Source organism: Anser brachyrhynchus, assembly GCF_964034855.1.
Source record: "Anser brachyrhynchus genome assembly, chromosome: 8".
Classification (NCBI taxonomy): Eukaryota; Metazoa; Chordata; class Aves; order Anseriformes; family Anatidae; genus Anser; species Anser brachyrhynchus.
The window spans coordinates 23,693,212-23,720,406 of record NC_137702.1 but is presented as its reverse complement, the minus strand read 5'-3'; the positions used below and the strand labels follow the sequence as shown (position 1 = coordinate 23,720,406).

Sequence of the window (27,195 nt, the reverse complement as noted above, 5' to 3'; positions counted from 1 at the left end):
CCTTCAATTTATATGCTTAGCTGGGAAACCCAGGGGTTCCAGGTACCGTAGGAGAATGATGCTGCCTATTGTTACCCCCAAACAGTTCTGCTGTTGAGGAAGCATAGCTGGCTTTTCTGTCAAAGCTAGCATTAAATTTTAACTTTTATTTTTTTTTGCTATCCTTCGTTCTCTGTGCTTACTGCAAGATTCTCCTTGTTCACAGCTCTAAGTCCATTCAGAAATGTAATAGAGTCTTACAAGTTCCTAGTTTGTCCATGAAGCTAGATCCAGAAAATCATGGCACGCTCTGTGATAAGGCTAAGGGAATTACTGGGGAGAAAGGGTTTGTGTGGGACAACTTGCCTCCTGCCCTCAGAATGGTGAAGAATAAGTTTTGAGCCAGTTTTTTTTTTTCTTTTTCCCCTAGGGTTACTCTGGGGCAAAATGTGAGTTCAGCAGCCACAGTACTTGTGGGCAAGTGAAATGCAAGAAGGGCGAGCAGTGCATCCAGACATCATCTGGCCCACGGTGCTACTGCCCCAAGTTGTCTGTGGGAGAGGAATGCCAGACAAACGCGGGCTGTGCCAGTGCCCCCTGCCAGAACGGTGGAAGCTGCCACCCTCGTTCTCAGCCTCCTTACTATTATTGTCAGTGTCCTGATCACGCCCAAGGCAGCCAGTGTGAGCAGCTCACACATCCCAGCCAAGAGCCTCTAGGATGTTTGGATTCCCAGTGTGCAGAAAAAGCAAGAGATGGCTATTGTGATGAAGACTGTAACACTCATGCCTGCCAGTGGGATGGAGGCGACTGTTCCCTGACAATGGAAGATCCTTGGGCCAACTGCTCCTCTTCATTGCGCTGCTGGATGCTTTTCAATGGACAGTGTGACGAGTTCTGCAACACACCCGAGTGTCTGTTTGACAACTTTGAATGTCAGCAAAATAGCAAAACATGCAAGTAAGGCATAATCCCGAGAATGGTTTCTCTGTGTTGCTAATAAATCTCCTGCTAGTGCTTTCAACAGTGGGTATTCTTCATACCCGCTGCTCTAGTCTCTTCCTTTGTCTCTGTTGCTGGTTCATACTCCGCTAAAAAATTTGGATCAAGGAGTTTCTGCAGTTACATTACTTTTTCTCTCTTTTTTTGGAAAGTTCTGGAATCTGTATGTTACATACTAATTGATAGCCTGAGCAATGGCGATGTGTTCACCCGCCTGATGGATGTGTGGAATTGTACAAAAAAAAAAGGGGGGGGGGGACGGACGGACATGGATGTTTCAGATGTTTCACCTTGTACTAGATCCTGATAGTACCACCTTCTGTCCTGAACTCCACTGCATGCCTGCAAAACCTGCATTTTTGTCCCAGCTGTTGCTACATCTGAATGTGTTTTCCTGCTTGTTTGTCATGATGCTTCTTTCTCTTTAGTTATTTACGATAAATGTTACAGTAAATGATTTTCCCCTGGTGAGGCAGGAGGTGCTGTAGCTTTTCCTTAGTAAACAGAATAAGCAGTTCTCTTCACTGGTACCAGAAATGAACCACAGGGTGTTCTGTGCTCCCTTCTTCCACCCTGCCGCCTTTATCCTGGGGTTACATCTCTTTGCCTTATGTCCTGAGCACAACTGTTATTTAACATCAACCACTGATGATTAGAAATAGGTGTAAGGCCTTTACCTTTAGACTGCAGGTATGCTATACAGAACGTGTATGTCCTATATGCTGCTCCAGAATGTGTATGTCCTGCATCCTGTCCCTTTCACTGTTTTAGGTATGACAAGTATTGTGCAGATCACTACGCGGATGGCCGCTGTGACCAGGGCTGTAACAGTGAGGAGTGTGGCTGGGACGGTCTCGACTGCGCTGGTGACAAAGCTGAGAAACTGGCAGAGGGGACCCTCATCATTGTGGTCCTGATGCCCCCTGATGAGCTGCTGGGCGATGTTCGCAGCTTCCTGCGCACTTTGGGAACTCTCCTGCACACCAATCTGAGAATCAAGCTGGACTCCCAGGGAAACCCCATGGTATTCCCATACTATGGGGAGAAGTCAGCAGCACGGAGTCGGCGATCCCTTGTGGTCATTCGCAAGCACAGAGAATTAGAGCAAGAGGTCATTGGGTGAGTGGAAGTCTTTGTATTCCCCAAGCTTTGTTACACTGCTAGCTCTTGTTTCTAGGTGTCTGGGGCATTCTGGACTATCTTGGGCTGTAACCCATCTGTGTGTTTTTTAATGGGGAAATGTAAAGTCATTGCAATTGCCAAATTCATTGCTGGGGTGGAAGGATTAACCTAAAAGGCCACAGTTTAACCTAGTGCTTTGGCCAAGTTTCTCTCGCTAACTTCTGTGCCCTCTTACTGTGTTTCTGCAGCACCAGGGTGTTCCTGGAGATTGACAACCGTCAGTGTGCAGAGGATTCAGAGCAATGTTTTCAGAACACAGAAGCTGCTGCAGCTCTCTTAGCTGCTCAAGCAATCAAGGGCATGTTGCCTTATCCTTTTGTGTCTGTCCAAAGTAAGTAATTGCGGAGGAAAAGTTGGGCTTGCAAAACGCATGCTCCTGTTACTGATCATCATCTTAATATGTCTAACTGTTCAGTGTGGTTTCTGCTCCGAGGGGTCATCATCTCTTTAGTAAGGCAGGGCATTTAAGATTGGAGCCTAATCATTTTAATACGTGCAGAAACAGTAATCTTCCATGTGCTGCGGTGATCTTGTCTGTCCTAGAAACTACTCATATGCTCTAAGCCATGAGTTCAGTGAGAAAGGTGCCATTGAAGAAGAGTTGGTGCTGGAGCATTTCTCAGTCTAGCAGGTGTTTTTTCCTCTGGCAGAATGTAATTGCCTTGATTTCTGCTCCCCACTCCCTCAGCTGCAACCTTTTTCTGGAGTGCTAATAACACTATTCCTAGTTGAGTCATGCTCATATCTATGTAGATTAGCACACTGATTCAGGATGGCTGTCTTCAGCCAGCAGGAGGGACCCTTGAGGGAGTAGCAAGATCTTCAGTTCAGCAGCCATATACTCTAGAAATACTTAGAGAAACAAGATCAAGGGAAGCCAAACAAACATACGATATATTCTTAAAACAATTGTAGCAGAGGCTAAAATTCGTCAAGCTTTTGTTCTAAAGATGTCACTTCATAGAAACAATATCCTCTGTGGGGGGAAAAACTGAGCAAGAAAAAGTTGGTAGATTTGAGATTGTTGCCTCAACTTTGCTAATCTCATTGTACTTTAACTGGAATTTTTAGGTGAGCCCTTGTTACCACCGAAGACCCAGTTGCTTTACCTACTTGCTGTGGCAGCTTTGATCATCCTCTTAATCCTTCTCTTGGGTGTGATGATGGCGAAGCGTAAGCGCAAACATGGCTCGCTGTGGCTCCCAGAGGGCTTCATTCTGCGCAGGGATCCTAGTAATCATAAGCGCAGAGAGCCGGTTGGGGAAGATGCAGTTGGACTCAAGTAAGTTTGCATTGAGGCTACTGACCACGTGTTAGTTGGCATGTTAGAGGATTTTAGGAACACGGTTGATAAATCTTTCATTAAAGATGCTTAACTCCATAGGAAAAAATGTCTTTAAACTAAAATGTCTATTTCCCTAAATTTAATACATCTGTTTTGGACAGAAGAACTTTAATCTAATCTCCTGGCTGTGTTTGGTTTTCTGATGCAGTGTAATTCAGCAGTTAGGTACTGTTAGTTGCATAATTTCCTTCTCTGTTAGGTGTGACATTTTTAGGTTGATAGGTGTTGATGAACTACCTCGATCCATTAAAGATATGACTCAGAAATAATGGAAAGTTTTAAAAGACAAATCACATTTATGCAGTTTCGACTTTCCGCTGAATTAACCAAATTGACAGTTCAAAATGCATAGCTCATTATGTAGCTCCCATGGTTCTGGGGGCAAGATGTATGCAGTCTGATTTATGCTCTGTGTGTTGTCTGGGAAGTCAGCATCTCCAAGCATGACTGTGTGACATCTGAGATTGCTTGCCGGTCATGGGAGCGTCAGGACCCAGTCCTGCAGTGTCCAGGTTGATAGTTTCCAGTTGGAAATTACAGAAGCTCACTGCTGTAGTTGTTCAGGTGGGCAACTCTAATCCATATTGCACCTGTTACCATGCAGCAGCTGTCTGGTACTTGTTCCAACTGAGATTGTAGTTGTTCCTTTCTAATTTCTTGGTCCCTCTGTTTGCAAGCTATCACACTTTCAAGCATCCCATTTTTGCCTCAGTGGGCTGGTATAGGTAGCAGTAGTAGTGTCTGATCAAGGCCATAAAGTAACGTGTTCTCCTTGTTTCTTAGAAATCTTTCAGTCCAGATACCAGAGGGTAACCTGGCGGATTCTGGACCAACTGAACACTGGGCGGGTGATGGTGGACCTCAGCCAAAGAGAGCAAAGGTAAGTTGTTCCAAGAGTTGAATATTGCCCGCTTACAACTGAAACTGCTTTTGTCTAATGAGGAGAAGAATTGTGTTAACTTCCAGAGTATGCCCCTTGCCCTAGATCTCCATTTGCTCAGGTGTTTGTAACACGTAACTAATGATACCTGAGGAGCAAACCCTCAGGTTAACACTGCCACCACAGGCCAGTAGAGAAACCAGGTAACTTCTGCACTGGTGTTCCCTCCTTACTCGGGCCTTGCTGCACCAAAGGGAAGAGAAGGTTAATGCAGTGTAATGTATTACAGTTCAGACCTGGTAACACATGGTGGGAGTGTGAAAGTTAAGAATGCCAAGCTGATATAAGTAGAGACTTCCATTAGCTTAAAAAAGAGAAGATGAGAATCTCAGAATGGTTTGGGTTGGAAGGGACCTATAAAGATCATCAAATCCAACTCCTCTGCCAAGGGCAGAGACATCTTAGACTAGATAGGAGAACTTTCAGTGACATTGGTCACTTGATGAGCACTTTGAAGCAACTGCTTATTTCCTCTGCTCAGGCTGAGGACCAAGCCTTGCTCCCAGAAGCTGATGAGCAGATAGACCAGCGCCAGTGGACGCAGCAGCACTTGGAGGCAGCAGACGTCTGTGGGAGCACGTCACTAGCCCTTACGCCACCTCAAGCAGATCAAGAAGTCGATGTTCTGGATGTCAATGTCAGAGGGCCAGGTCAGTACTCCTGAGTGTCCTGAACGTTCTGCAAGCCAGGCACTGGCCTCCCCTATTTCCAACAGCTGAGACTGCGAACGTTTAAAAACGATATGGAGTATACAGGGATATCAGCAGAACTTCTATGGTACTTGATAAAAGCTCGTGTGCACTCCAGAAAAGAAAGCTGGAGAGGTTGGATCATGGTCTGCAGCACATGGGATATCATATAGACAGTACAGAGTTCACGTAACAAGCAGCGTTAGGAACTAACTGAAGTTGTCTGTGATCTCCTTTATGACAATGCATGACTAAGGGACGTCAGAATGCCAGAAGTTTGGTGTGCAGACTTGTGCTGGAAGTAACTCCCAATTTCTCCAGCTGGATCACTGCAGAGATTTATGGCAGAGTTTGCCGAGGACCATCTTAGCAGGGCTTAAAGCTGCGCTATTATCTGGGGTGGAAGCAAGGGCGGCCTTTTCCTGAATAAGATGACTTCTGGCAGACGGTATGCCCTGATTAGCAGTGCGTGAGTAATCTGTGCTGGAACAGAGCAGCAATGCAGCAAGTGTTTTAATGAGTTCTTTTAAATTCAGTTATATCCTCAGCTGCTGGGTTCAATGAGTTGTTGATCACTGTATCACAACTCTGAATGTGGAAAGAACTTTTCCTTAACACACAGGCATGCACATTCTCTTTTTCTGCCAGTCTCAAATTTTTAGATGCGGTAAAAGCTCTGCTGCTTTTTGTAAGTGTAGCACTAAGGCTGTGTAATCTGGTAAGGAACTGGGTGGGTCATCTGATAATTGATTCCTATCTTCTTGAGGGAAGCCGACTAAATTTTATCCCAGTCAGAAGAGCTCCAAACATGGTTCTTGTTCATACGCAGAGAGTTGGTTCTGATGATCTAGCTGTTATTGCTTCTTATTGGATTATGTGGAAATGTTTCCATGCAATTTAATGATGTCTGGAGCCATCTCTTGGTTCCCTTCTATTGTCTTCTCTTCTCGTTGACCCCTTAGCACTCCTAAATGCAAAGCACAAGGAAGGAGAGATTTCTGTGTGAGGAGTGTGAGAACATAAACCATCAGTTTCTGCCAAGTCTAAGCTTTTTTTAATTTTCCCTGTTGAAGCTTCTAGTTGTGTGGCTGGGGTAAAAGCTTTCCAAGTGCAGGCGGTAATGTTATTAAATCTTCAGACTGCTTATGTTTGTGTCCACTCAAAGCTTTGTCCAGCAATAGCAGTGGAATAATATGATCTAAGAGCTGTTTTCCTGTCATTCAGACGCAACTGAGACTTGAAGCAAGCTTCTGTAAGCTATTCCCTTCTGCAGCATCAGAAGTGACCAGCTGAGTTGCTTTCAATGGAAGAAACAGTTTAAAAAGTGACAAGTGCTGGAGTAATGGGTTAATAAGGAGCGGTAGGATTCCTCAGAGTAGATGTAGGCATTCATCTGTCCTGGCCACCTTCCTCTCCCTTAGCAGGGAGAGGGAAGAAACAGGCAATTCTGAGATGCAGCCACCTCTGTCTCAAGCAGTAGCCCAAGAAGGGGGTCCAGGAGGTCCCATCTCCTATAGACTTTGCCAGTGGGTCCTCTGCATCCCAGCTTTTGGTATATTGTTTGTGTATGGAGTCCTTCAGTTGTACGTATCTGGTGAAATTTTAGGCTTTACTGACTTGCTCTAAGTTTACTCGGGGATGTATTCTTGAAAGACGGCAAACAGAAGAGTTTTTTTTATAAAATACTGCTTTCACCTTTGTCCCTCCATGCTGTTCTTTCTCTGAGTCCCCCAGAGTGCTGAGGACATTCTTTTCAGTGGAGTTATTGTCAGTGTGTAACCAGGGTAATGCAATTATAGGCATAACTGGTACCACCACCTATAATTAAAACTGATTAACTGTCCCTATTATTTGGCCCTCTTTTTCAGTAGCTAAAACTTTAGTGGTTCAGACTGGAATTTTCCATGCTGTGTGTCTGCCTCCAGCTGGATCTTTTTGAGTTCTTTTCCAGCTATTTCAGAGAACAAGCTTGAAGGAAGGGGAAAAAAAAAAGGCATTGCACCCATAGCTTTTTCTTAATGCTCCAACAAGTACTTAATTGTGACAGCCTAACTGGATGTGAGCTTTTTTGCTAGCCTCATAAAACTACCCTTGTGTGGCCAACTTAGGAAGCTCTGAAAAGAGCTGCACATACCTGGGAGACTTTCTGGAGGCTGGCAGCTAGTTTTTCGAAGGATTTAGTGCTCACTGTAACTGTGTCCCCATACAGCAGCCGAGTGTGATCTGGCCAGGACAAATGCAGTGACTGAGCGAGTGCTTTCTCAGGGCTGTAGTGCTAGAGAAAAGGAGGGCTCCTTTCTGTGCTCCGTTTCTCTGCTCTTTGTATCAGGGCAGTACGGAAGAGACCACAGCCTGACTTGAATACTGAGAAGTATTCATTTGGGACAGGGGAGCAGAGCCAGCAGTGGGAGGGAGGGAGAAGCACAAAGAGAGGTATAGCTCTGGACAACGGGCAAGGGGGTCTGTAGCCATGACTGGGTCTTGGAACTGAACCCAGGTCTGTACGTCAACGCTTCTCTGCCTTCCAACAAATCCTGAGAAAGTTTGGTGAAAGGGTGTGTGCGCTCTGATTTTGGGCCGCTAGGAGGAGCGTGCATTCTGCTGCCAGCCTGGCTCAGGGAGGCAAATCTGCTGCTGCAGCCATGATCTCTGCGGGTGGTTGATGTGGTTCCCAGCTGTAGAACGATAGTTTCTAGAATTTTATAAAAGTTCTGGAACTGTTCTAAAAAAGAGAGTTAGGAAAGCCTGACGATCAGAAGTTGGGAATATTCCCGTGTAAGCATACCACTTACATTAGGTTATCATCGCAGTGTTTATCTGTGCAGAATCCTAACTCTGTGATCACACACTTCATGTAGTGAAGATAGTGCACTGTGGATTGAGAGTAATGCAGACAGGGAAGTTGTTGGCTATAGGGTCCGAACTGTCCCCTGCTTGTATGTGGAATAAATCAGGCAGGTGCTCAAAGATAGTCTTGAATTTCTGCTAGCAAGCCACACTGGAGAAGCAAAATTTGTGCTCACCTTTGCAGAGCTCCAGTTAGCACAGTGCTTCAGTCCCACTGCCATCTCGGTCCCTCTTACTTTCTAGGTGCCTAGGGTGTGTGTGGTAAAGCGTCTTACAAGCAAGATGAAGTTGATTCAGGCAGTCATACTAGGGCGTTTTTCAGCTTTAAGTGCCTCACTTGGCCAGCTTCAGTGTCCTTTTAATGAAGACTTCGGCGCGTAATAGATATGAAGGTTTTTGTCTGTGTTTCTCTTCAGGTTGTGAAATGCCACCAATAATCGCGTGTTAGCTGTCCAGTATTTTTCCTCTATAAATCATTTATTTTCCCTAGGTATGTTATTACATCATCTGCATGAATAGTTATACTTAGACACTTTAAGTTTTTGATTTTATAGCCCTTGCTTCTCCTTACAAACTTAGCTAGCCTGTACGTTTTGAGCAAGTTTTCCACTTTAGCAGCAAACTTGTTTTGTTTCATAATGATACTTATTTGAGAATTATCTGAGTTCTGTTGTGGTTGGATTTAACTATCAGAGTTCTGCTTGGAAGGAAAACAGGTCGTTAACTCTGGGCTTTAAGTTAGGAGAACAGGCTTGTGCTGAAGTGACCGGAGGGGCTGTCTCTAGCTGTCAGTGGTCAAGGTGAGGCAATGCGCTGGGGGAGGACTTCCATCCTCTGCTGTCACCGTTATGTTAACGTGATCACATCTCTTCTGTTCGCAGACGGATGTACTCCTCTCATGCTGGCATCTCTGCGTGTGGGCAGTTCCGATATTAGCGAGGATGATGAGGATGCAGAAGACTCCTCAGCAAATATAATAACAGATCTGATCTATCAAGGCGCCAACCTGCAGGCCCAAACAGACCGCACTGGGGAGATGGCGCTGCACCTAGCAGCCCGTTATTCGAGAGCAGATGCTGCAAAACGTTTGCTGGATGCTGGTGCGGATGCTAATGCACGGGACAACATGGGACGGACTCCCCTGCATGCAGCTGTAGCTGCTGATGCCCAGGGCGTCTTTCAGGTACAGCAACTGAAGAAGCTCTTTTAGAGTGTTTGTGCACTGTAATATATGAGTCTTTCCAAGCTGTGCTCTGTTCACTCCCTGCCTTGCTCTCACATCTTTCACAGTGTGATGGCCAGGTGAAACTGTATTTTGGATGCAATTTCCTCAGGTATTCTCAGCCTGAAGAGCTCAGCATGCATGAATTGTCTTGCGTCTATTTATTAGGTCTGATTGTATCTATATCGCTTACTTGTTATCTGGGTTCTTGCATTTCATTGCTCAGGCTGCTTTTTCATCATAAAGTGGCTCTTGAGTTTCTTTGAAATCTTTGGTTTTCCTCTAGCGTTATTGGAAAAAATAAATAAATCTGTCTTCTTGTGTTGTCCAGATCTTGATCCGTAATAGAGTGACAGACTTGGATGCTCGCATGAATGACGGAACAACCCCGTTAATTCTGGCTGCACGGCTGGCTGTGGAAGGAATGGTGGCTGAGCTGATAAATTGCCAAGCGGATGTGAACGCTGTAGATGACCATGGTAATGTAGACGTGACGTACCAGGCTGGGCAAAGGTCATGGTGCAAGCAAGGAGGGGAGGGTTTCTCCTCTCTCAGAGGATGGGTAGCTAAATAGGACAGTAGACTCTCTGGCAGATGTCCTCCCAACAATAACAAACCGCAGGCTGCTTCAGAGTGGCTTGGTTAGGAAGTCCTGGAAAAGGTTCAGGAGAAATATGGGGTTGGATGTGCTGGGATTTTATGTACAGCAGACATGGCTCTATGGACAGGTTATTTAAAAATAACAACAAATAAATAACACACAAAAAAGAAAGCCAGTGCTGAAAGTCCCATTGTGTCTTGGGAGTGTCACACAATTTCCAAAGCCTAAACGTCGCTTCAGGATATGTTCACATGCTGTGAACTGTACTGCAGTTGCTTTCTTCCCTCAGTGTGCTCTGTCCATTTTGTCTCTTTAGAAGATAGTTCATCTGTTTGTTACTGAAGTTCTTGGGTTTCCCTGCAGGTAAATCTGCTCTTCACTGGGCTGCTGCTGTCAACAACGTGGAAGCAACACTAGTGCTGCTGAAAAATGGAGCCAACAGAGACATGCAGGATAACAAGGTATGGTTTGGGTGGTGCTCAGCATGGCTGTCCTCCTTAACTCAAAGCATCCCATTGCTGCTGGAAGTGAACTAAATTCAGATTTTCTAAACTGGGTGCTCAGTGTGGGTCTTCCAAACCTGGACTGTGACTGGAGTTCTCCCCAAGTGCTGGAGGTCCTGCATGACTTTTGATGTGGGGCAGCAGTTCTCCTTCTTATTTGGCCATGTTCTGGGCATCAGTGCTGTTCCGCCTTTGTTGCAGAAAGGGAATGCAATGCACAGTTGGTGCATGAGAGCACCAGAGTGGACTGTTGCTGGTGTAAAGCAGCTGGATTTTGGTTAGCCAAGAGTCAGATCTGGTGGCACAGCAGCAGCTGTCCTGTCACATTACCAGGGACCCCAATGCAGGGAGGATATGGGGCAGAAACCCCACTGTGTGAGAAACAGTCTGCACTGTGCAGGCCTCGTAGCTTTACTGCTGTTAGTTTTTACTTCATCTTAGTCCTTGACTTCTTTCCTCTGTCTAGGGCTTCTTTTTTGAATCATTATGTGTTGCTCAGTGGATTTTAGAGCTACCAACAAGCTCCAGTTCTGAGCTGTTTTAGTCCTTTGTAACTTTTCCTTATGGAGTACAATGGGAGAAAGGCACCAGGTGCTTTTAAAGTTCCTCAGAGGACTCATGGCAGAACAGTACTCTTTCTGATGGGATGGTTTAGTATGCGTTTATCCCTTCCTGATGGTATAACCCAGGATGAATTGTTCTTGAAGGCAATTAATGAGGTACTGCATTAGACCATGCTTCCAGTTGTTGTGATACCCGTAAGAGCACTAGGTGTATGTTGGTCCCTACTGTAATGAAGCTGCTAAAATACTTGCTCTGTGTTTTCAGGAGGAGACACCTCTCTTCCTTGCTGCTCGGGAAGGCAGTTTCGAAGCAGCAAAAATCTTGCTGGACCATTTCGCCAATCGAGACATCACGGACCACATGGATCGTCTGCCCCGGGACGTGGCCCAGGACCGGATGCACCACGACATAGTGCAGCTTCTCAACGAGTACAATGTAGCGCACAGCCCCACCGGGCACCCCGGTGCCATGCTGAACTCTGCCCTCTCCCCGGTCATTTGTGGCCCAAATAGATCCTTTCTCAATCTGAAGCACGCTTCCTTAAGCAAGAAGTCGCGAAAACCGAATGCCAAAGGCATCATGCCCACAAACCTCACCAAAGATGCCAAGAGGAGAAGGAAGAAGTCCCTCAGCGAGAGCAAAGGGCAGTTCTCAGAGAGCTCAGTAACCCTGTCACCAGTCGACTCCCTCGAATCGCCCCATGCTTTTGCATCCGAACCAACATCGTCTCCTGTGATGCCGTCGCCAGGGGTGTTGCACTCGTCGCCCAGCTCCCTGCTGACCGCTCCGTCGGTGCAGGCTGCGCACTCGATGTCCTTCTCCAACCTCCACGAGATGCAGCCCTTAGGACGTGGATCCGGCACGGTGCTCCCGTCTGTCAGCCAGCTGCTCTCGCAGCACAGAACGACCCCTCCGAACAGCGGGCTCGGCAGGCTGCGGCCAGCCAACGTTTCCACCGAGTGGATGAATCGCATGGAGATGAACGAGTCTCAGTACAACGAGATGTTCGGCATGGTGCCGCAGGTGATGCATTCGCACCCCAGCGTTTCTCAGCAGAGCGGCTTGGTCCAAGCAGATACGAAGCACATGGGAGTGTCCAGGGAGTCTCTGCCCCCTATCATGACTTTCCAGCTGGTTCCCAAGGGTGGCATAAACCAGCAAGCACTGCCACAGCAGGCCCAGTCAAACTGCGCTCAGAACATGGCTGGCCCTCTCAGCTCCATGTACCAGATCCCGGATTTAGCTCAGCTGCCCAGCGCCTCCTTCTCCATGGCTGCCATCCCTCAGCAGGACGGGCAGGTGGCTCAGACAATCCTCCCAGCCTACCACCAGTTCCAGAGCTCGATGGGGAAGTACCCCACGCCTCCGTCACAGCACAGCTGTTACTCCTCGGCCACAGAACGGACTCCTAGCCACAACCGGCACTTACAAGGGGAGCACCCATACCTGACTCCGTCGCCCGAATCTCCAGACCAGTGGTCAAGTTCCTCCCCACACTCAGCCTCTGACTGGTCTGATGTGGCAACCAGTCCCGGTAACAACCAGCGCGGGCCGGCGGCCGCCCACATGTCAGAGCAGCAGCGGAACAACATGCAGGTGTACGCCTGAAGGCTGCCCAAGGTGAAGCCTGACTAAAGCGGACTCCAGAACTCATGAAGGTCTTCCAGGATGGAAATGAAGAACCATTTTAGTATCCAAGAGTCTTAATGAGCCCAGGATGTTCTTTCGTTGGAGGGACTGTGGTTGCTGTAAGCTTTTATGCTTTCCTAAACAGAGAACTGTAGAAGCTGGTGGTGGAGAAGACCAGCTGGGTCACTTCTAACCAACTCCCATCCACCTTCGGGTGTGATTGCTGTCTGCACTGGATTCTCCAGTCTGCTTTTAAATGCGTTCCACCACTTATCTGGAGAGACAGATCTTCAGCTTAATGCATCTCATGGTCGTTTCTCCAGAAATTTAGCCAAAACCAGCTTTGTATCCTTATTTTGTTACTCCTTTTGTTACCTACATAACCGCTCTCTCTGAAGCACCTTCTACTAGTTCTCCACGAGTTCAAGTTGCCTTGTTTTGACTCAGCTCAGAGCTGCACCCACATTCCTAGACCCCTCCTTCCCACGGCTCTCCTTGCTCAGCAAGCAAGCCAGACTTCCCAAAACACCTGCAGGTCAAGTGACTAGAGTCACCGGTTTCTGTCACGCAGCTTCACCCTTTCCTCTTTGAGAGCCTTTTCTTATACAAACCTACTAATACCCCTTACCATTCTCACTGCCTGCCCTCAAGGTATTCTGAGATTATATATACATATAGTCTTCTTTTAAGCCTTTTTATTTTATTTTTTTTAAATTTTCCTCCTGAAAATGCTGGTCTGACCTGTCTTCCCCCCGCAGTGGCCTGTAGGCACATCTCTCCTGAGCTGTATGTCTTCCTCGAGACACGCCTGACCTTTCTGACACTACCCTCCCTGTGCTCCCGTCATGGCAGGCGTGTCTGTGACAGCCTTCACGTGCTCCCGTATCAGAAGAGATGCCCTGGAAGTCATACAGGCCTGCTGATAAACTCCTGGGGATTAACATGAGTGTTTCAAAACCTAATAACGCAAGCTCCCGGCATTCTTGCACGGCACTCCCCTCCCCTCCATCCGAGGGCTGCTGTGTGTCCTGTCCCACAGGTATCGTATGCTGCCTTGCTGTGCTGTTATCGAGAAGTGTCAAGGATGTCGTTACATGTTTGCGGTGTGTGTCCTTCTGTGTTGGGAACGGTCTCCAGCCCTTCCAAAGCGTCCCTTTCGCTCCAGCCCTGGGGCAGTGCTGCCTCATCCTCCCCTTCCCAAAAGGAAGCTGCAGCACTGAGTCCTGAGCAGGCTTCCAGCAGCGCAGCTGAAACCAGGAGCTGGGCCGAGCGGCTGACCAAATAGCTCAGAAACCATCTATTGCAGTTTGGTTCACAGGCTTGGGGCTGTCCTCTGCTCTCAGCTCCAGCCTGTATTGCAGTTTCCTGACTGAGGTACTATGCCTACACAGCACAGCAGTGGCATTGGTACTGAGCTCCCCTGACGGTTTTGCAGTTGGGGAGAGGAGCTGTCCCTGACCCTAGCTGGACAGCCGCTGTTTCTCCCTTTTCCACAAGAGTAACACTTCCCTGAAGGGCTCTACACCAGTCAGAAGTAGAAGTGTACGTTTCTAGGGGTGGCTCGCTTCTACCTCTTCGGGGGAACCCTGCAGACACACGTTCCAAAGAGATCTGGAGCTGTCGGCTGTCGCCAAAGGACAGAGGCGGCAGCTCCCCTCTGAGCAGCGGTTATTTAGCATCCTACCGTGTACAGTATTTTTCTCCGATGTTTCTTTCCATTCTAATCGAGAGTAAAGCTTTTTTCTTATTCTTTTGATTCAACTCAATGGTACATGAAGGCAGGGCCTCAGGAGGAGCTGGTTCCAGGGGCCGTGTTTTTTGGGCTGAAGAATTTGTTCTGAAGTTACTGCTTTTTCTGACGCACACAGCATTCCCCGTCACACTCGCCGCAGTGTGTACTGTGAAGTTTAGCTGCAACTGACTCAGATTTCCAGGCAGGAGCCTGCGAGCTCCTGGAGGTCTGTCGAGGTACATGTTTCACTGCAAATAATGAAGTGTTGCTACATCAATGCTAAAGAAACAAAGGGCTTTTCCTCGTTAGCCCCAAATAACCAAGTGCCTTTTTATATATGTGGCTACCATTTACAAGATGAGTGCTTTCTGTGGAACGAAGCCAGTTTCGTGCCTGGTGTGTTAATATGATGGCCCTCTGCCTTTCTTTTTTTAACTACTTGTAAAGATAATATCTCCTTAAGGTGGTATTTTATCTCATAAGTTGTAGAATAACCATTCACACAGCAGCATTTTCCTATATTAATAATGGAAAATATTTGCTTATTTTTACATTTTTTATAAAAGTCTTTTATGAAAATAGTTGCTGCAAAATGTATAAGCAATTTTTATTCCCAGAATAAAGAGTATGTGCCCGGTGTCTGTGTGCTGCTGTTTTCATTTGCCTTCCCAGCTATCATGGCACAGCCACTGCATTGTAAAGATGGGGTTGTAAACGGTTCTCCAGCGTGTGGCAGCTGTTCGGGCCCCTGAGAAGGGGAGGACTCATCAGGACCTTTGCAGTCCAGGTCAGGAGAGAGCTTTTGGAGCTCGAGAGTGCTCTTTACCGTGGCTCAGCAGCACAGAAACCTCACCATTAGCTCCATCCAAGGAGCTGTGCCTGCAAAAAGCCATGCTCAAGCTTAGGAGGATTTGGGGGGGTCCAGCTGCATGCTGGAATGGATGGGGAGGAACGGGGACATGACCTTTTTGTGAGATGCTTTGAATAAAAGCTCTCGCTTGCCTGGGAGCTGGAGCAGGGCTGGGGCTTTTGTGGTGATTCTCCAGCCATGGAAGCTGGGAAGCACGGCTCTTTCACGCTGTGTTCTCAGACCTGGAAGGTTTCAGACTTGAACAATTAGAGAACAAATTGACAATGGCTTCGTTCCTGTGTTTTGAGCAGGGAGCTGCCCCTGAAGCCTCAGGCTGAGCAAATGCTCACCTGGCAGGTTTTCAGCTCTCACTGTGGACACTGGTGGAGCTGGTAGCAGAGTTACAATGCCTAGGAGGGATAATAAAGCTGCTGGGGGGACGTTTTCAGAGTTTAATATTCAAACAGCGTAGCTCCCTCATCTTCCAGTAGAGCCAGCTCGACGAGTAGGAGTCTCCAGGAGGCTTTCATCCACCTCCCACAAGGTTCCCCGTCCGTGCCAAAGTTGAGGCGGCTCCACCGAGAATAGCAGCACCTCTCAGGCACGGCTGCAGTGCATTCGGGGCTGCTCAGGCTGCGACCTGCATCTCCTCGGGCTGGCTGCGTGCATCTGCCCCTGATGATGAGTGGCTTGTGAGGACCTGTCCTGTTGCATCCAAACAAGCCTCATTGAACCAGCCAGGCGGGGAACTGAGGCATCTTTTATTTCACTGAGGAGTAATGAAGTAGCCTCAGGCTCCTTTGGGGGATATTTCCATGCTTTTTCATAAAGCGAGGGTGAAGCCTCGTCTTCAGGGGAGGGGTTGCTGTGTTTGAAGAGTGTCCCCATTAGCTGGAGTGGCTGGGCTTATCTGCAAGGTCATCCATTTCTCCTTGGAGAAGCGATAGCAGGCAGCTTGCCTCATCTGGAACCTCCCTTTGCTCCCAGCAAGGAGCGGCTGCATCGCAGCTGCGTGGGCGAGGGAGATGGGTCTGATCCTCACGGGGCGAGGGCCAGGCCTGCCAGCGCACGCTGGGCTTGGAGGAGCTGCTCCCTGTGGCTGCAGCAGACCTCGCCATGTATTTTGGGAAGCAGGAGCTGTGAGAGAGCCCTGAGGGGCGAGCACGTGGCTGCGGCCTCGTGGCACGGAGCAGCAGCCCTGTTGAGGCCCAGCGGGGCGGAGGCCGGGGCTGGAGGAGCTGTCTCTTCTTCTTCTTGGAGGGCCACGGGGCCCTGCGTCACTGCTGGGCGTGGGGGCCGGCCGTCCCCACCGCTATCTGATGGCCCCTGGCCACAGGCTGTCCCCGCGTCCTGCATCCTGGTGGCAAGGCCGCCAGGCAGTTCAAACAAAGGCGGTGCGTGGCTGACGCACTGTGGAGCCGGGCAGGGCGCAGGCCCCGCGGGCCCCGACCCCGTGCCCGTGGGTTGTAGCCAGGGCCTGGACACGGCGATGCTCATGCCACAGCGGCATGGCCTCCCCTGGGGCGTCTCGTCTCTGCACCCCCCCCCTCCCCGTTCTGCTCTGGGTGGGTCCCCGGCAGGTGTGAGGCTGGAATTTGTGGAAAGGCATCTCTGTTTGCGTGGGTAATTCGTGCTAATTGCAGGGGGTTTATTGACCAACTAGGAGAGGTTCTTCCTGTCTTTGAAGAAACGCTCAATGCAAACAGCCGAGAGCTTGGCGGGCTTCCAGCGGAGGTGGAGGGTGTAAAGCAGTGAGCAGTAAGGTTTTTATGATGGCCATCACCTCAGCTTGGCAAATAGTGACTCTGATGAGCACGGGGCTATAAAGGGCAGCTCCTCTCTTGTCCCAGAGACTCACAAGAGGCCGTTATTCCTTCTGATCTCCGTTTGGCAGGTGAGGACAGGGACCCCTAGCCTGCACCCGCTGCTGCCTGCTCTCCCCACCGCAGCCCCGGGGGGCCCAGGGGTGGTGGGAGCCCTGGGGGAGGCGAGCGCTGCCCTTGCTGGATGGGGCAGGCTGCAGCGATGCAGTTTTTGGCCCCGTGTCGACTTTTGTCGCTGCTTCTTTGAGGGGAAGATGAGCTGGGTCTGCAAATAATCCCCGGCGTCGGGGATTAGGGCAGATAAAGGGGGAACCGCGCTGATGTGGCATGTGATTTGCCTCCATAGCCTGGGTCTGGCGGGGATACAAGCTGGGGGGAGAAAACAAAGTCACGCATGGAGTCCCTGCAGCCCCACCGGCCCCTGCTCTGTCCTCGCTGCTGCTGCCCTGGGCCAGCACAAGGCACAGGGTCCCTGGTCCATGCTGGTGTCCGCGCTCTCCCTGTGGTCCCCACAGAGCAGTGCGGCTCCCCCAGGTGTCCCCCACCAACGCCAGCACCGATGGGGCTGGGACCCCCCGGCGATGCCCTCTGGGGACCCTGAACCGTGCCGGGGGCTGCGGCAGTGACCTGTGCCAGGGAGGGGATGGGGGGCACGGCCCTGGGGTGCCATCTCCTCCTGCAAGGGGCCGGGCTCAGGCTGTAGCAGGGCGGGTTGGCACCCCCCGTGTGAAGGCAGCAGCCTCTGTCCCTGAGGGACTTGGTGACCCCCCCGAGCTCTTGCAGGGGACACTTCCCAGAAGCGACGAGGATGGTGGCAGTGGCCAGGCGTGCCCTCCTGCTGCTGGGCTGCACGGCGATCCTGCAGGTCACCGGTGAGTCCTGGGGGCCACAGAGGGCCCTATACCATGCGAGCTGGGGAGACACTTCTGGCTCGGGGTGGGGGGCACAGGGCTGAATCTCCATCCCTGCGTCTCTCCCTTCAGCAGGCACCAGGTTCCTGCTCAACTGCCCCAAGGGCTGGTCCTACTACAAGTCCAGCTGCTTCAGGTATTTCCGCCAGCTCCGCACCTGGGACGAGGCAGAGGTAAGCCCACCGGGGTGCGCGGCCGGGTGCCCCCCCCGCAGCAGGGTTGCGGGGTGCCGGTGCCCCCGCATTGCCCCGTGTCCCCCCGCAGGCACAGTGCCAGAGCAGCCACTCTGAAGCCCACCTGGTGTGGGTGGAGGAGCCCAAGGAGGCGGCCACCCTGCGCAAGGTCATCTCCTACTACCAGCGCTCGCAGCCCGTCTGGTTGGGCCTCTACCACCAGCAGCAGGTGAGGGGGCGGTGGGTGCCCGCGGGGCTGGGGGTGGCGGGGCCGTGCCTCTGACCCTGCTGTCATGTGCAGAGCAAAAGCTGGCGGTGGACCAACGGGGTCGAGTACGATGACTCCAGCAAGCTTCCCGGGAACGGTGCCCAAGGCGGGGACTGCGCCCTGCTGACCCAAACCAGCGGTGAGTGCCTGCAGCCCGTGTCCCCGTGCTCGCTCTCAGCTGGTACCCCCTTCTCTGGAACCCTGTGAGCGTTTGGCGTCCCAGCCTGGGCTCGGTCCCAGCCTGGGGTCGGTCCCACCGGGCAGGGGGAGCTGAGAGCCGCTGCCTCTCTCCTCCACCACCCACTGACCCTGCCGCTTGTTTCTCCCGCAGGCTTTTCCGTGTGGTCCAGTGCTGACTGCAAGCGGCGGCACCACTTCATCTGCAAGTTCACTCCCTCGCAGTGAGCGCCGACCCCGCGCTGGCTGCACTCCTCCCATCCTACCTCTGTTCTTATCTCCCCATCTCTTAAAAATAAACCTATAAAAAGAGAAGCATGCAAATTCAGTGTGGTTTTTTGCAAAGACCTGGGCTGCTCTGCCCACGGGCGTTGGGGCGAGGCAGGGGTAGGGGCAGGGTGCCGCCACAGCTCCCCAGGCTTCCCAGCTGCTGGTGCTGGTGGAGTTGTGTGGGGAGAGACATGTTTGGGGTGAGTCCCCAGGAGCCATGGGACCAGGGAGGTGTGGAGGAACACAGGGTGCATGCATAAAGTGTCCCTGGGCGGGGACAGGGGTTGTCCTGGGTGTGCAGGCACAGGGGACAGGGCCCCCCTGGGTGCAAACGGTTCCCGTGCACACGCGGGTCCAAGGGGCCATGTTGACAGTAGCACCAGGACCAAAGGTCCCCTCTTGTGCCACCGCAGTGCTGCTCCAAGCATCACGTGCCTGTTTGCTCTGCTGTTTTGGACACGGCTCTGCCCCCACCTACCTCATCTTTTTGCCCCGGAGCAGCCACACGTGACAAAGGCGGCCGCGTCCCAGGTGGCGTGGGTGGCACCAGGCACCCACCACCCTCCTCTCCCCTCCCGGGGGCAGCAGGGGAGGTCACACAGCACCACGCACGCTGCCTGATGGCCACAGATGGCAAGCTACCGGTGCCACTGCCACCACTGCCCTGCGCGCACAGCGCCGAGCGGGTCACTCACAGGCACTGAGCCCGTCCCGCTGCTCTGCCCAGCTCCAGCCAAGAATATCCCAAAGCTTTGGGACACAAAACAGAGACATCTTGCAAGTCCCCCCCTCCAAAGCCAGCGCTCGCTCTGCTGTCCCTGTCGTGTTGGCTGGTGCTCGGTGACCTTTGAGCACCGGGGCCCGGCATGCTGATAAGAGCCGGGGGGGGCACGCTGCCCGCCCACGGTGGGACCAGGCAGTTTATAAAAGTGCTGTGTCAAGCCCGTCCTGCCGTCTGTCCCTCCGTTCGTCTGGCGGCCGGGGCAAAGATGCTGCGCTTGGTCGGCCGCGCTGCGCGCTGCTGGGGGGCGAGGCGGGGGCCGGCGCGGGCGCCCCGGGTGTCCCAGTGCCCCGCAGCCACGCAGCCGGCACGGTGAGCGCCTGCATGGAGCGGGCAGGGTGGGCACGAAGCCCAAAGGCGGGGGGGTGTCACACCCAAGGGTGTTGGCGTGTCGCAGAGGGGACCGCCACGGGACCGTCGCCGCTCCCTCTGCCCCACAGCCTCTCCAGCACTGCCGCGGCAGCGGCCGGCACGGGTACCTGGCCCAAGGACGTGGGCATCCTGGCGCTGGAGGTGTACTTCCCCGCACAGTACGTGGAGCAGGCAGAGCTGGAGCGCTATGACGGCGTGGAGGCCGGCAAGTACACGCGGGGGCTGGGCCAGCAGCAGATGGGCTTCTGTGCCGCGCACGAGGACATCAACTCCCTGTGCCTGACGGTGGTGCAGCGGCTGGTGGAGCGCGGCCGCCTCTCCTGGGACGCCATCGGCCGCCTCGAGGTGGGCACCGAGACTGTCATCGACAAGTCCAAGGCCGTCAAGACCGTCCTCATGGAGCTCTTCCGCGACTCGGGCAACAGCGACGTGGAGGGCATCGACACCACCAACGCCTGCTACGGCGGCACGGCCTCGCTCTTCAACGCCGCCGCCTGGGTCGAGTCCAGCGCCTGGGACGGTGGGCATGGACAGAGGCTGAACGTGGGGCTGAGGGGCAGCTGGGCATGGGGAGGGCACCGTGGGGTGGGGGAAGGAGGCAGGAGGTGGCCTGAAAGCCAGGGATGCTCCAGCGAGCCCTGAAGGCGGCTGCTGCCCCTCCAGCCTGTCCATCACCTTCCTTTCTTCACCACATTGGCCTTGGCACACCATGGTGCAGGTATCAGGGTGTTGGGCTGGCGCCAGGACCACGGGATGGAGGCTCCTGCATGCTGATGTCCCCACTGGCCCCTCTGTCCTCCCCCAGGCCGCTACGCCGTGGTGGTGTGCGGGGACATCGCCGTCTACGCCACGGGGAACGCGCGGCCCACGGGAGGTGCCGGCGCCATCGCCATGCTGGTGGGACCCAACGCCCCCCTGGTGCTGGAGAGAGGTCGGTGCTGCTGCTGAGACCCCCGGGGAGGGGGGGTGCCAGTGCTAGTGGCTGCCCGGTGCTGGGCGCCCCAGGGTCCTGGCTGGCTCCCTCACTGTAGGCACCCGGGGAGGCTGGTGGATGCTGTGGCCATCGCTATGATGGGGTCAACGTGATGGGCAGCACCCAAGGGTGCTGGGACCCCGACACCCGGCTCTCTCCTGTGCCCCCAGGCCTGCGGGGAACCCACATGGAGCACGCCTACGACTTCTACAAGCCCGACCTGGCCTCTGAGTACCCGGTGGTGGACGGGCCCCTGTCCATCCAGTGCTACCTGCGGGCGCTGGACCGCTGCTACGCCGTGTACCGCAGGAAGGCGGAGAGCCAGTGGCAGCAGGGTGAGCAGTGCCGCCGGGGAGCCCGCACGGCCCCACAGCCCGCTGGCGGCTCACGGCCCCGCTTTGCCTTCCAGCCGGCACCCACCGGCCCTTCACCCTCGATGACTTCAAGTTCATCATCTTCCACACGCCCTTCTGCAAGCTGGTGCAGAAGTCGGTGGGGCGGCTGCTGCTCAACGACTTCCTGGCTGCCCCCAACCCCGACACGGCCAGCGGTCTCTACAAGGGGCTGCAGCCTTTTCGGTGGGTGCACTGGGTCCCTGCCGTGTCCCCTGTCCCTCCTGGTGTGGTGGGGACACCCCAAACGCTCCTGGGGCTGCCTGCATGGGGTTCGAGCTGGCTTCTCCCCTGGCAGCGGCGTGAAGCTGGAGGACACCTACACCAGCAAGGAGGTGGAGAAGGCGTTCCAGGCGGCCAGCCAGGAGATCTTCAACCAGAAGACCAAGCCCTCGCTGCTCCTCTCCTCCCGCAATGGCAACATGTACACACCGTCCATGTACGGCTGCCTGGCCTCCCTCCTGGCACAGTGAGTCCCCGGGGCTGGTGGCGGGGGGAGGCCAATTTGGGGACAGCCCACACAGAGACCCCAAAATTTCCTTGCATGCAACCCCACGTGGGCACGGGCTTGCCTCCCGCCCCGCGCTGTCCCTGAGCCAGCGTTTCCATGCCACTTTGCTGGAGAGCATAAAGCCCTTCTGTCAGTGCCGCGGGGATGAAAACCCCCTTTTAGTGCCCAAAGAGCGGCCGTGCCCTGTCACCACCCGGGAAGGAGCCGTGGGAACAGCCGGGCACGAGGGCGGTGCGAACGCCCCGGGATGTGGTAGGGGACAGCAAACCTGCCCTATGCCCTGGCGTGGCAAATCTGTCTGTGTTTGCTGCGCCCCGCTGCAGGCACGGCCTCCCTTGTCTCCACCTGCCTTTGGCACCACAGCTCCGGTTGCAATTTAATCCAGCCCAGCGTGCCAGGGTGCTTCTGGCTGAGGACGCGGCCCTTCACGCCACCCCTCTGGCCCCAAATCCCCCCTAACTCCTCGCTCCCCATAACCGCAGGTGCTCGGCTCAGGACCTGGCTGGCTCCAGGATTGGCGCCTTCTCCTACGGCTCGGGGCTGGCCGCCAGCATGTTCTCCCTCCGCGTCTCGCAGGACGCCGCCCCGGGTGAGCCCCGTGCCGCGGGGACGCAGCTGGGTGCCGGGAGGGGAGGGCGGTGTGGGGCTGCGGCCGGGGGTGCCGGCGGTGCCGTCTCACCCTAACCCTAACCCGCCGCCAGGCTCGCCCCTGGACAAGCTGCTCTCCAGCCTGGCCGACCTGCCCACCCGCCTGGACGCCCGCAAGCGCGTGGCCCCGCAGGACTTCGCCGAGATCATGAAGCGCCGGGAGGAGACCCACCACCTGGGTGAGCGGGGCCGCGGGGGGACGTACCCTTTGGGGTCCTGTGGCCCCGCTGAGCCTCGTGCCCTGTCCCCGCAGCCAACCACACTCCCCACGGCTCCCACACGGACCTCTTCCCCGGCACCTGGTACCTGGAGCGGGTGGACGACAAGTACCGGCGGCAGTACGCCAGGAAGCCCCTCTAGGGCACGGCGCGGTGAGGGGGGACGCTGCCCTCCCTGCCTGTCCCCCGCCCCGGGGCTGGCTTCAGCGGGACCCTGCGCCTTGCAGGGCGGGGAAGCAGCAAGCACCCACTCGGGACCCCGAGATGGTGGGGAGGGGGGTGTTTTCAGCCCAAATGCAGGTGGCACAGGGAATAAAGCGTGGATGCGAGGGGAATGGCCCAGCTCTGGCTCCCGGTCGTGAACAGCCACCACTACCCAGCCCTTTGCATTCCCCTCCTACCCCATAAAGGGCCCCCAGACCCGTCCCGAAGCACGGCGGTGTGGGATGGGATTTATTCCTAGGCACCGCAGCAATTTATCCCTGGGCACGCCACGTGCCCAAGGTGCACGGCTCCTCCCGGCCCCGTACCTCTTGGATACGTGTGTGCCCAGTGCCTTGGGTCCAACGGGGGTGGCAAAATGCCGTTTTCTCAGCTCCTGACAATGTCACCGTCCCCAGGGGAAAACCCGGGGGACAATTCCTAGTGGATAAGAGTGGGGAGGCGACGCAGGGGCTCACAGGAGTGCTCAGCGCTTCTTGGAGCGCTGCCTGGTCCCTGGGGACCGTGGCCAGACAGGACCTTGGTGCGGCAACGGTGCCTGCAGAGACCTTTGCACCCTTGAGCAAACAGTGCTGGGGGGTGATGGGGACAGAGCCTCGAGGGGCAGAGGCTGCAGGGAAGGGATTAGGGTCAGGTACAAGGGACGCCATGGGGCAGAGCCGCATGGACGAGGCACGGCACGCTCTCTCCTGGATGTTTTTATTATTTAGCACAGTGCTCGCCCAGGTGCTGGGGGGGTCCGGGTGCTGTAGACGTGAGCAGAGCCTGTGCTGGTGGTGCAGGGCTACAGGTGGAGCTGGAAGACATCCGTGACACGTGGCTTCAGCTCGGTGAGGTCGGGCAGCGGGGCCGAGAGCCCTGCCACGCTCCACTGCTCCCCAGCCACCGCGCCAGAGCTGTGGTAGGACTGGAGCTGGACGCCTGCTTTCCCCAGCAGCCCTGGGCAGGAGGAGAAGGGTCAGGGTCTACAGCCCGCCCTGCTGCACCAGGACCCCACATGGCGGTGTGGGACCACGAGCAGCAGGGCTCTGCCCACCCCAAAACCCCTCAAAGGTCCATGATGTTATCCATTCCTCCAGCCCTTCACACCAGGTGCCCCAACCCCATGCCCAAGCCACCCCATCCCCATCTCTCCTTGCAGCACCCCCTTGGCATCTTCCCCCTTTTGACTCCAGGCTGGTTTTTGGGACCCCCTTGGGCTGTTCCCTCACTCAGGGCGACACGAGGAGCTCACCAGCGAGCGTGGGCAGCGTGCTGGGCTCGGAGGCTTTGGCTCTGTAGATGAGGACGTGGCCGGCCAGCGGGGCCGGCTGCTTGAAGGTGGCCCCGCCGAGCTCCCGCAGCACCGGGGTGCTGCCCTGCAGCGTCCCTGCCACGCGGAGCGGGGTGCCCTGCAGGGACACCTGCAGCAAGCCGGCGCTGCCGTGGGGCTCGGGGGCCACGTCGTTGTGGGTGGCTGTGACCTGCCGGGGAGAGAGGCGGCCGCTCAGCACCCGCGTCCTGTATGGGGTGTCCCCTGGGGCCACGGCAGCCCTGCGGGGTCGTGCTGCTCGGCAAGGAGGGACGGATGGGGTTTGGGGGCACCAGGCTGACATGCGGAGCTCCAGGTGTGCACGCACCTTCAGGCCGGCCTCCTGGGCCAGCAGCAGGGCGTTCACCAGGGTCACCTCCTTCTGCCTGCCTCCAGCCAACATGCCCGAGACCACGGCGGGCGCCAGGTAGCTCTCGGCATCCTTCAGGGTGGTCCCTGGGGCCAGCAGCAGGAGGTGCGGTCAGCCCGTGCCCATCCCTATCCCCACCGTCCCCTCCGTGCGCCCGTCCACCCCTCACCTCTCCCCTTCTCCCATCCCTCACCCCACCACCCAGCCACCTCCTGGCCCTCTTTCCACCTCCGGCGTGTCCCCTCGGCACACGGGACGCATCCTGCCCGCCTCACCTAGGGTGCAGAGCTGCACGCTGCCCTGCGCTTGCTTGGCCGTGGTGCGCAGCACCATGCCCAGGGCCTTGGCCAGGGCGATCCAGGGCTTGGTCTGGGGCGCGAAGGCTTTGCTCAGAGCCTGCCCGTTCACCTGCGAGGAGGAGGGGCAGGACGGGAGACGGAAACCCACGAGTGAGCTCAAAGGGTCCCACCTGCGTTTTGCCAAGGGGGACACTGAGGCACGGAGCGTCCCCCCTTCTCTCTCCGGTGCAGCGGGGGGACTCACCATGCCGGCCAGCCCCTTCCCGGTGGCCATGTCCACCATCTGCATGGCGATCTCCTTCCCGCAGCGGCTCTGCGCCTCCCGCGTGCTGGCGCCCAGGTGCGGGCAGCAGATGACGTTGGGGTGGTTCACCAGCTCCCGCTCCTTCGGGGGCTCCTGCCAACACAGCCCCGGCCCGGCCTCAGCCCTGCACGCTTTTTGGGGGTCCTGGGGTTGGGTTGGGGGGTGCTGGCGGGCCTGGTTCGGGCAGGGTTATGGTGGGGACCCCGCTCACCTGCGTGAAGACGTCGAGGGCGGCCCCGCCGCACTGCCCCGACTGCAGCGCCCGCAGCAGCGCGCCCTCATCCACGATGCCCCCGCGGGCGCAGTTCACCACCTGCACGCCGCGGCGGCACTTGGCGAAGGTGCTGTCGTTCAGCAGCCCTGCGGGGCAACGCCGTCAGGAGTGGGGATACTGGGGGGGGCTGCCCCGGACACCCCGCACCCTGCCGCAGGCCACCCGAGTCCCCTACCCGTGGTGGAGGGCAGCAGCGGCGTGTGCACCGTGATGAAGTCGCAGCGGGGCCAGATCTGCTCCAGCGGCAGCTGCTCCACGCCGAAAGCGGCCGAGGTCTCGGGCGTGATGATGGGGTCGTAGCCGATGGTCTGGGGCAGATTGGGGGGGCTCGCCGCTGCAGCCGGCGCCACCCCCAGCACTCCCCCTTGACCTGTTACTTACCTTCATGCCGAAAGCCTGCATCCGCGTGGCCACCTCCCTGCCGATGCGGCCCAGCCCCAGCACGCCCAGTGTCTTCCCGTTCAGCTCCATGCCCATGTACTGGGGGGTGAGCGGAGGGGTGAGCGATTGCGGCCCCCCCTCTGGGCACCCACCCCGCTCCGTGCCCGCCTCCTACCTTCTTTCGGTCCCATTTGCCTTCCTTCATGGAGGCTGCCGCCTGCGGGATCTGCCTGCAAGGGGGGGCTGCGGTCAGAGCGGGGCTGGGGGCTGCAGGACGGACGTGTCCCCCCCGTGCTGCCCCACGCTCACCTGGCCAAGCACAGGATCATCCCGCAAGTCAGCTCGGCGGCGCTGAGGCTGTTCCCGGCGGGCGTGCTGGGGATGGAGAGCGGTGTCAGGAGCGTGGCCTCACCTCGGGGGTCACCCCACAGGGATGCAGACCCCCCCCTGTACCCCAAAGCCCCCCCAGGTCTGTGCCACCGCTCTGGGCTCCGCTCTTACTTCATCACCAGCACGCCCTTCCTGGTGGCCGCCTCCACGTCCACGTTGTCAACGCCGGTGCCCGCTCTGCCCACCACCTGCAGCCTCTCGGCCGCCTCCAGGACGTCGGCGGTGACTTTGGTGGCCGAGCGGACGATGAGCCCATCGCAGTCCTGGCAGGGGGACGGATCCCATGTGTCGGGACGGGGTACGGGGACGGCCGGCGGTCCCCGGGGTCCTGTCACCCGTGGGGGCGGCGGGGTGGGAATTGCCACTGCCGGGGGCGCAGGGCTGGGATCGGCAGCGTGAAACCAGCCGGGGCTCTTGCATCAGACGGGAGGAGGCGGGGACAGGACCCGCTTGGAGAGGGGGCCCTCGACCTCCCACTGCCCCACGACGTCCCCGTGATGTCCCGCTGGGGCACGGGGCCGCGGGGCCTCCGCGGTGCCCGCCTGGCACCCTGCTGTCAGCCTCCCTGCCCCGCCAACCCGGGGGTGACGGCCGGTGCCCTGAGCCCCACGCCGTGCCCAGACCCCCGCCCGCTCACCGCGATCTCCACCAGCAGCTCCTCCTTGCTCAGGCCGGGTTTCTCCAGCACCTGGATGCCACCGGCCTGCAGGATGTCCCTGCAGCAGGGGTCCAGGCTGTCGCTGATCAGCACCTTCTGCAGCTTGGCGAAGGCCATCGCGGTGCCGCGGGGCCGTCGGGACGCGGGGCTGTGGGGCTGCAGGGCAGCTGGGGGTCCGTGCCCGCTGTCCGTCCGCACGGCTCCCGGCGAAGAGGCTGCTGCGGGCTGCCCACCGCGCTAAATGCGCTGCGAGCGGGGCATGTTTTTCGGGCTGCGCTGGTGTCTCATTGGATCCCATTTCCATAATCCCACCTCTTTCCCACCTCTTTTCCCTCCTCTCCCACCCCAGTCGCCGCTGGGTGGCTGCAAGCCCGGGGTCTTGGCCCCCTCCCAGAGCCCCCCCA

The 27,195-nt window shown here is 55.8% G+C and overlaps 4 protein-coding genes across 5 annotated transcripts in view; 3 read left to right on the top strand and 1 right to left on the bottom strand.

Moving 5' to 3' along the window:
- NOTCH2 (notch receptor 2) overlaps positions 1–14,872 on the top strand; it is an 85,566-nt gene extending 70,694 nt beyond the window's left edge. Inside the window, exons 24-33 of the mRNA XM_080602070.1 lie at positions 410–939; positions 1,753–2,100; positions 2,352–2,494; positions 3,235–3,445; positions 4,292–4,388; positions 4,930–5,098; positions 8,866–9,167; positions 9,538–9,685; positions 10,171–10,268; positions 11,139–14,872. Coding sequence (XP_080458196.1) covers positions 410–939; positions 1,753–2,100; positions 2,352–2,494; positions 3,235–3,445; positions 4,292–4,388; positions 4,930–5,098; positions 8,866–9,167; positions 9,538–9,685; positions 10,171–10,268; positions 11,139–12,482 — 3,390 coding nt within the window. The 3' untranslated portion in view covers positions 12,483–14,872. The remainder of the gene's footprint in view (positions 1–409; positions 940–1,752; positions 2,101–2,351; positions 2,495–3,234; positions 3,446–4,291; positions 4,389–4,929; positions 5,099–8,865; positions 9,168–9,537; positions 9,686–10,170; positions 10,269–11,138) is intronic.
- Positions 14,873–15,000: 128 nt separating this feature from the next.
- Positions 15,001–19,508, top strand: REG4 (regenerating family member 4). 2 transcript variants are annotated; one of them, XM_080602099.1, is made up of 6 exons: positions 15,001–16,979; positions 17,692–17,780; positions 17,895–17,992; positions 18,084–18,221; positions 18,294–18,399; positions 18,592–19,508. In XM_080602099.1, the coding sequence occupies exons 2-6, from the start codon at positions 17,717–17,719 to the stop codon at positions 18,663–18,665; spliced, it is 480 nt and encodes a 159-aa protein (XP_080458225.1). In that variant the 5' UTR covers positions 15,001–16,979; positions 17,692–17,716; the 3' UTR covers positions 18,666–19,508. The 2 variants fall into 2 exon arrangements, with proteins under 2 accessions (XP_080458225.1, XP_080458224.1); XM_080602098.1 differs by having other exon boundaries at positions 17,892–17,992.
- A 158-nt stretch (positions 19,509–19,666) lies between these two features.
- Positions 19,667–22,944, top strand: HMGCS2 (3-hydroxy-3-methylglutaryl-CoA synthase 2). The gene is made up of 9 exons (XM_080602085.1): positions 19,667–19,800; positions 19,929–20,380; positions 20,666–20,791; positions 21,004–21,168; positions 21,243–21,411; positions 21,524–21,694; positions 22,219–22,325; positions 22,438–22,563; positions 22,638–22,944. The coding sequence occupies exons 1-9, from the start codon at positions 19,697–19,699 to the stop codon at positions 22,742–22,744; spliced, it is 1,527 nt and encodes a 508-aa protein (XP_080458211.1). The 5' UTR covers positions 19,667–19,696; the 3' UTR covers positions 22,745–22,944.
- A 562-nt stretch (positions 22,945–23,506) lies between these two features.
- On the bottom strand, positions 23,507–27,065 carry PHGDH (phosphoglycerate dehydrogenase). The gene is made up of 12 exons (XM_080602086.1): positions 26,771–27,065; positions 26,245–26,396; positions 26,053–26,118; positions 25,919–25,973; positions 25,744–25,842; positions 25,538–25,670; positions 25,300–25,448; positions 25,029–25,181; positions 24,761–24,893; positions 24,444–24,571; positions 24,059–24,287; positions 23,507–23,763 (listed from the first exon to the last, which is right to left on the bottom strand). The coding sequence occupies exons 1-12, from the start codon at positions 26,906–26,908 to the stop codon at positions 23,609–23,611; spliced, it is 1,590 nt and encodes a 529-aa protein (XP_080458212.1). The 5' UTR covers positions 26,909–27,065; the 3' UTR covers positions 23,507–23,608.
- Between the last annotated feature and the right edge of the window lie 130 nt (positions 27,066–27,195).

Coding starts and splice junctions, on each gene's coding strand:
- HMGCS2 (XM_080602085.1), top strand. CDS start 19,697: ATGCTGCGCTTGGTCGGCCGCGCTGCGCGCTGCTGGGGGGCGAGGCGG. Junction 19,801..19,928: donor GCAGCCACGCAGCCGGCACG/GTGAGCGCCTGC, acceptor TCTGCCCCACAG/CCTCTCCAGCACTGCCGCGG. Junction 22,326..22,437: donor CTCGCAGGACGCCGCCCCGG/GTGAGCCCCGTG, acceptor ACCCGCCGCCAG/GCTCGCCCCTGGACAAGCTG.
- REG4 (XM_080602098.1), top strand. CDS start 17,717: ATGGTGGCAGTGGCCAGGCGTGCCCTCCTGCTGCTGGGCTGCACGGCG. Junction 17,781..17,891: donor GGCGATCCTGCAGGTCACCG/GTGAGTCCTGGG, acceptor CTCTCCCTTCAG/CAGGCACCAGGTTCCTGCTC. Junction 18,400..18,591: donor CCTGCTGACCCAAACCAGCG/GTGAGTGCCTGC, acceptor TTTCTCCCGCAG/GCTTTTCCGTGTGGTCCAGT.
- PHGDH (XM_080602086.1), bottom strand. CDS start 26,908: ATGGCCTTCGCCAAGCTGCAGAAGGTGCTGATCAGCGACAGCCTGGAC. Junction 25,671..25,743: donor TGCAGGCTTTCGGCATGAAG/GTAAGTAACAGG, acceptor AATCTGCCCCAG/ACCATCGGCTACGACCCCAT. Junction 24,288..24,443: donor CCCAGGAGGCCGGCCTGAAG/GTGCGTGCACAC, acceptor TCTCCCCGGCAG/GTCACAGCCACCCACAACGA.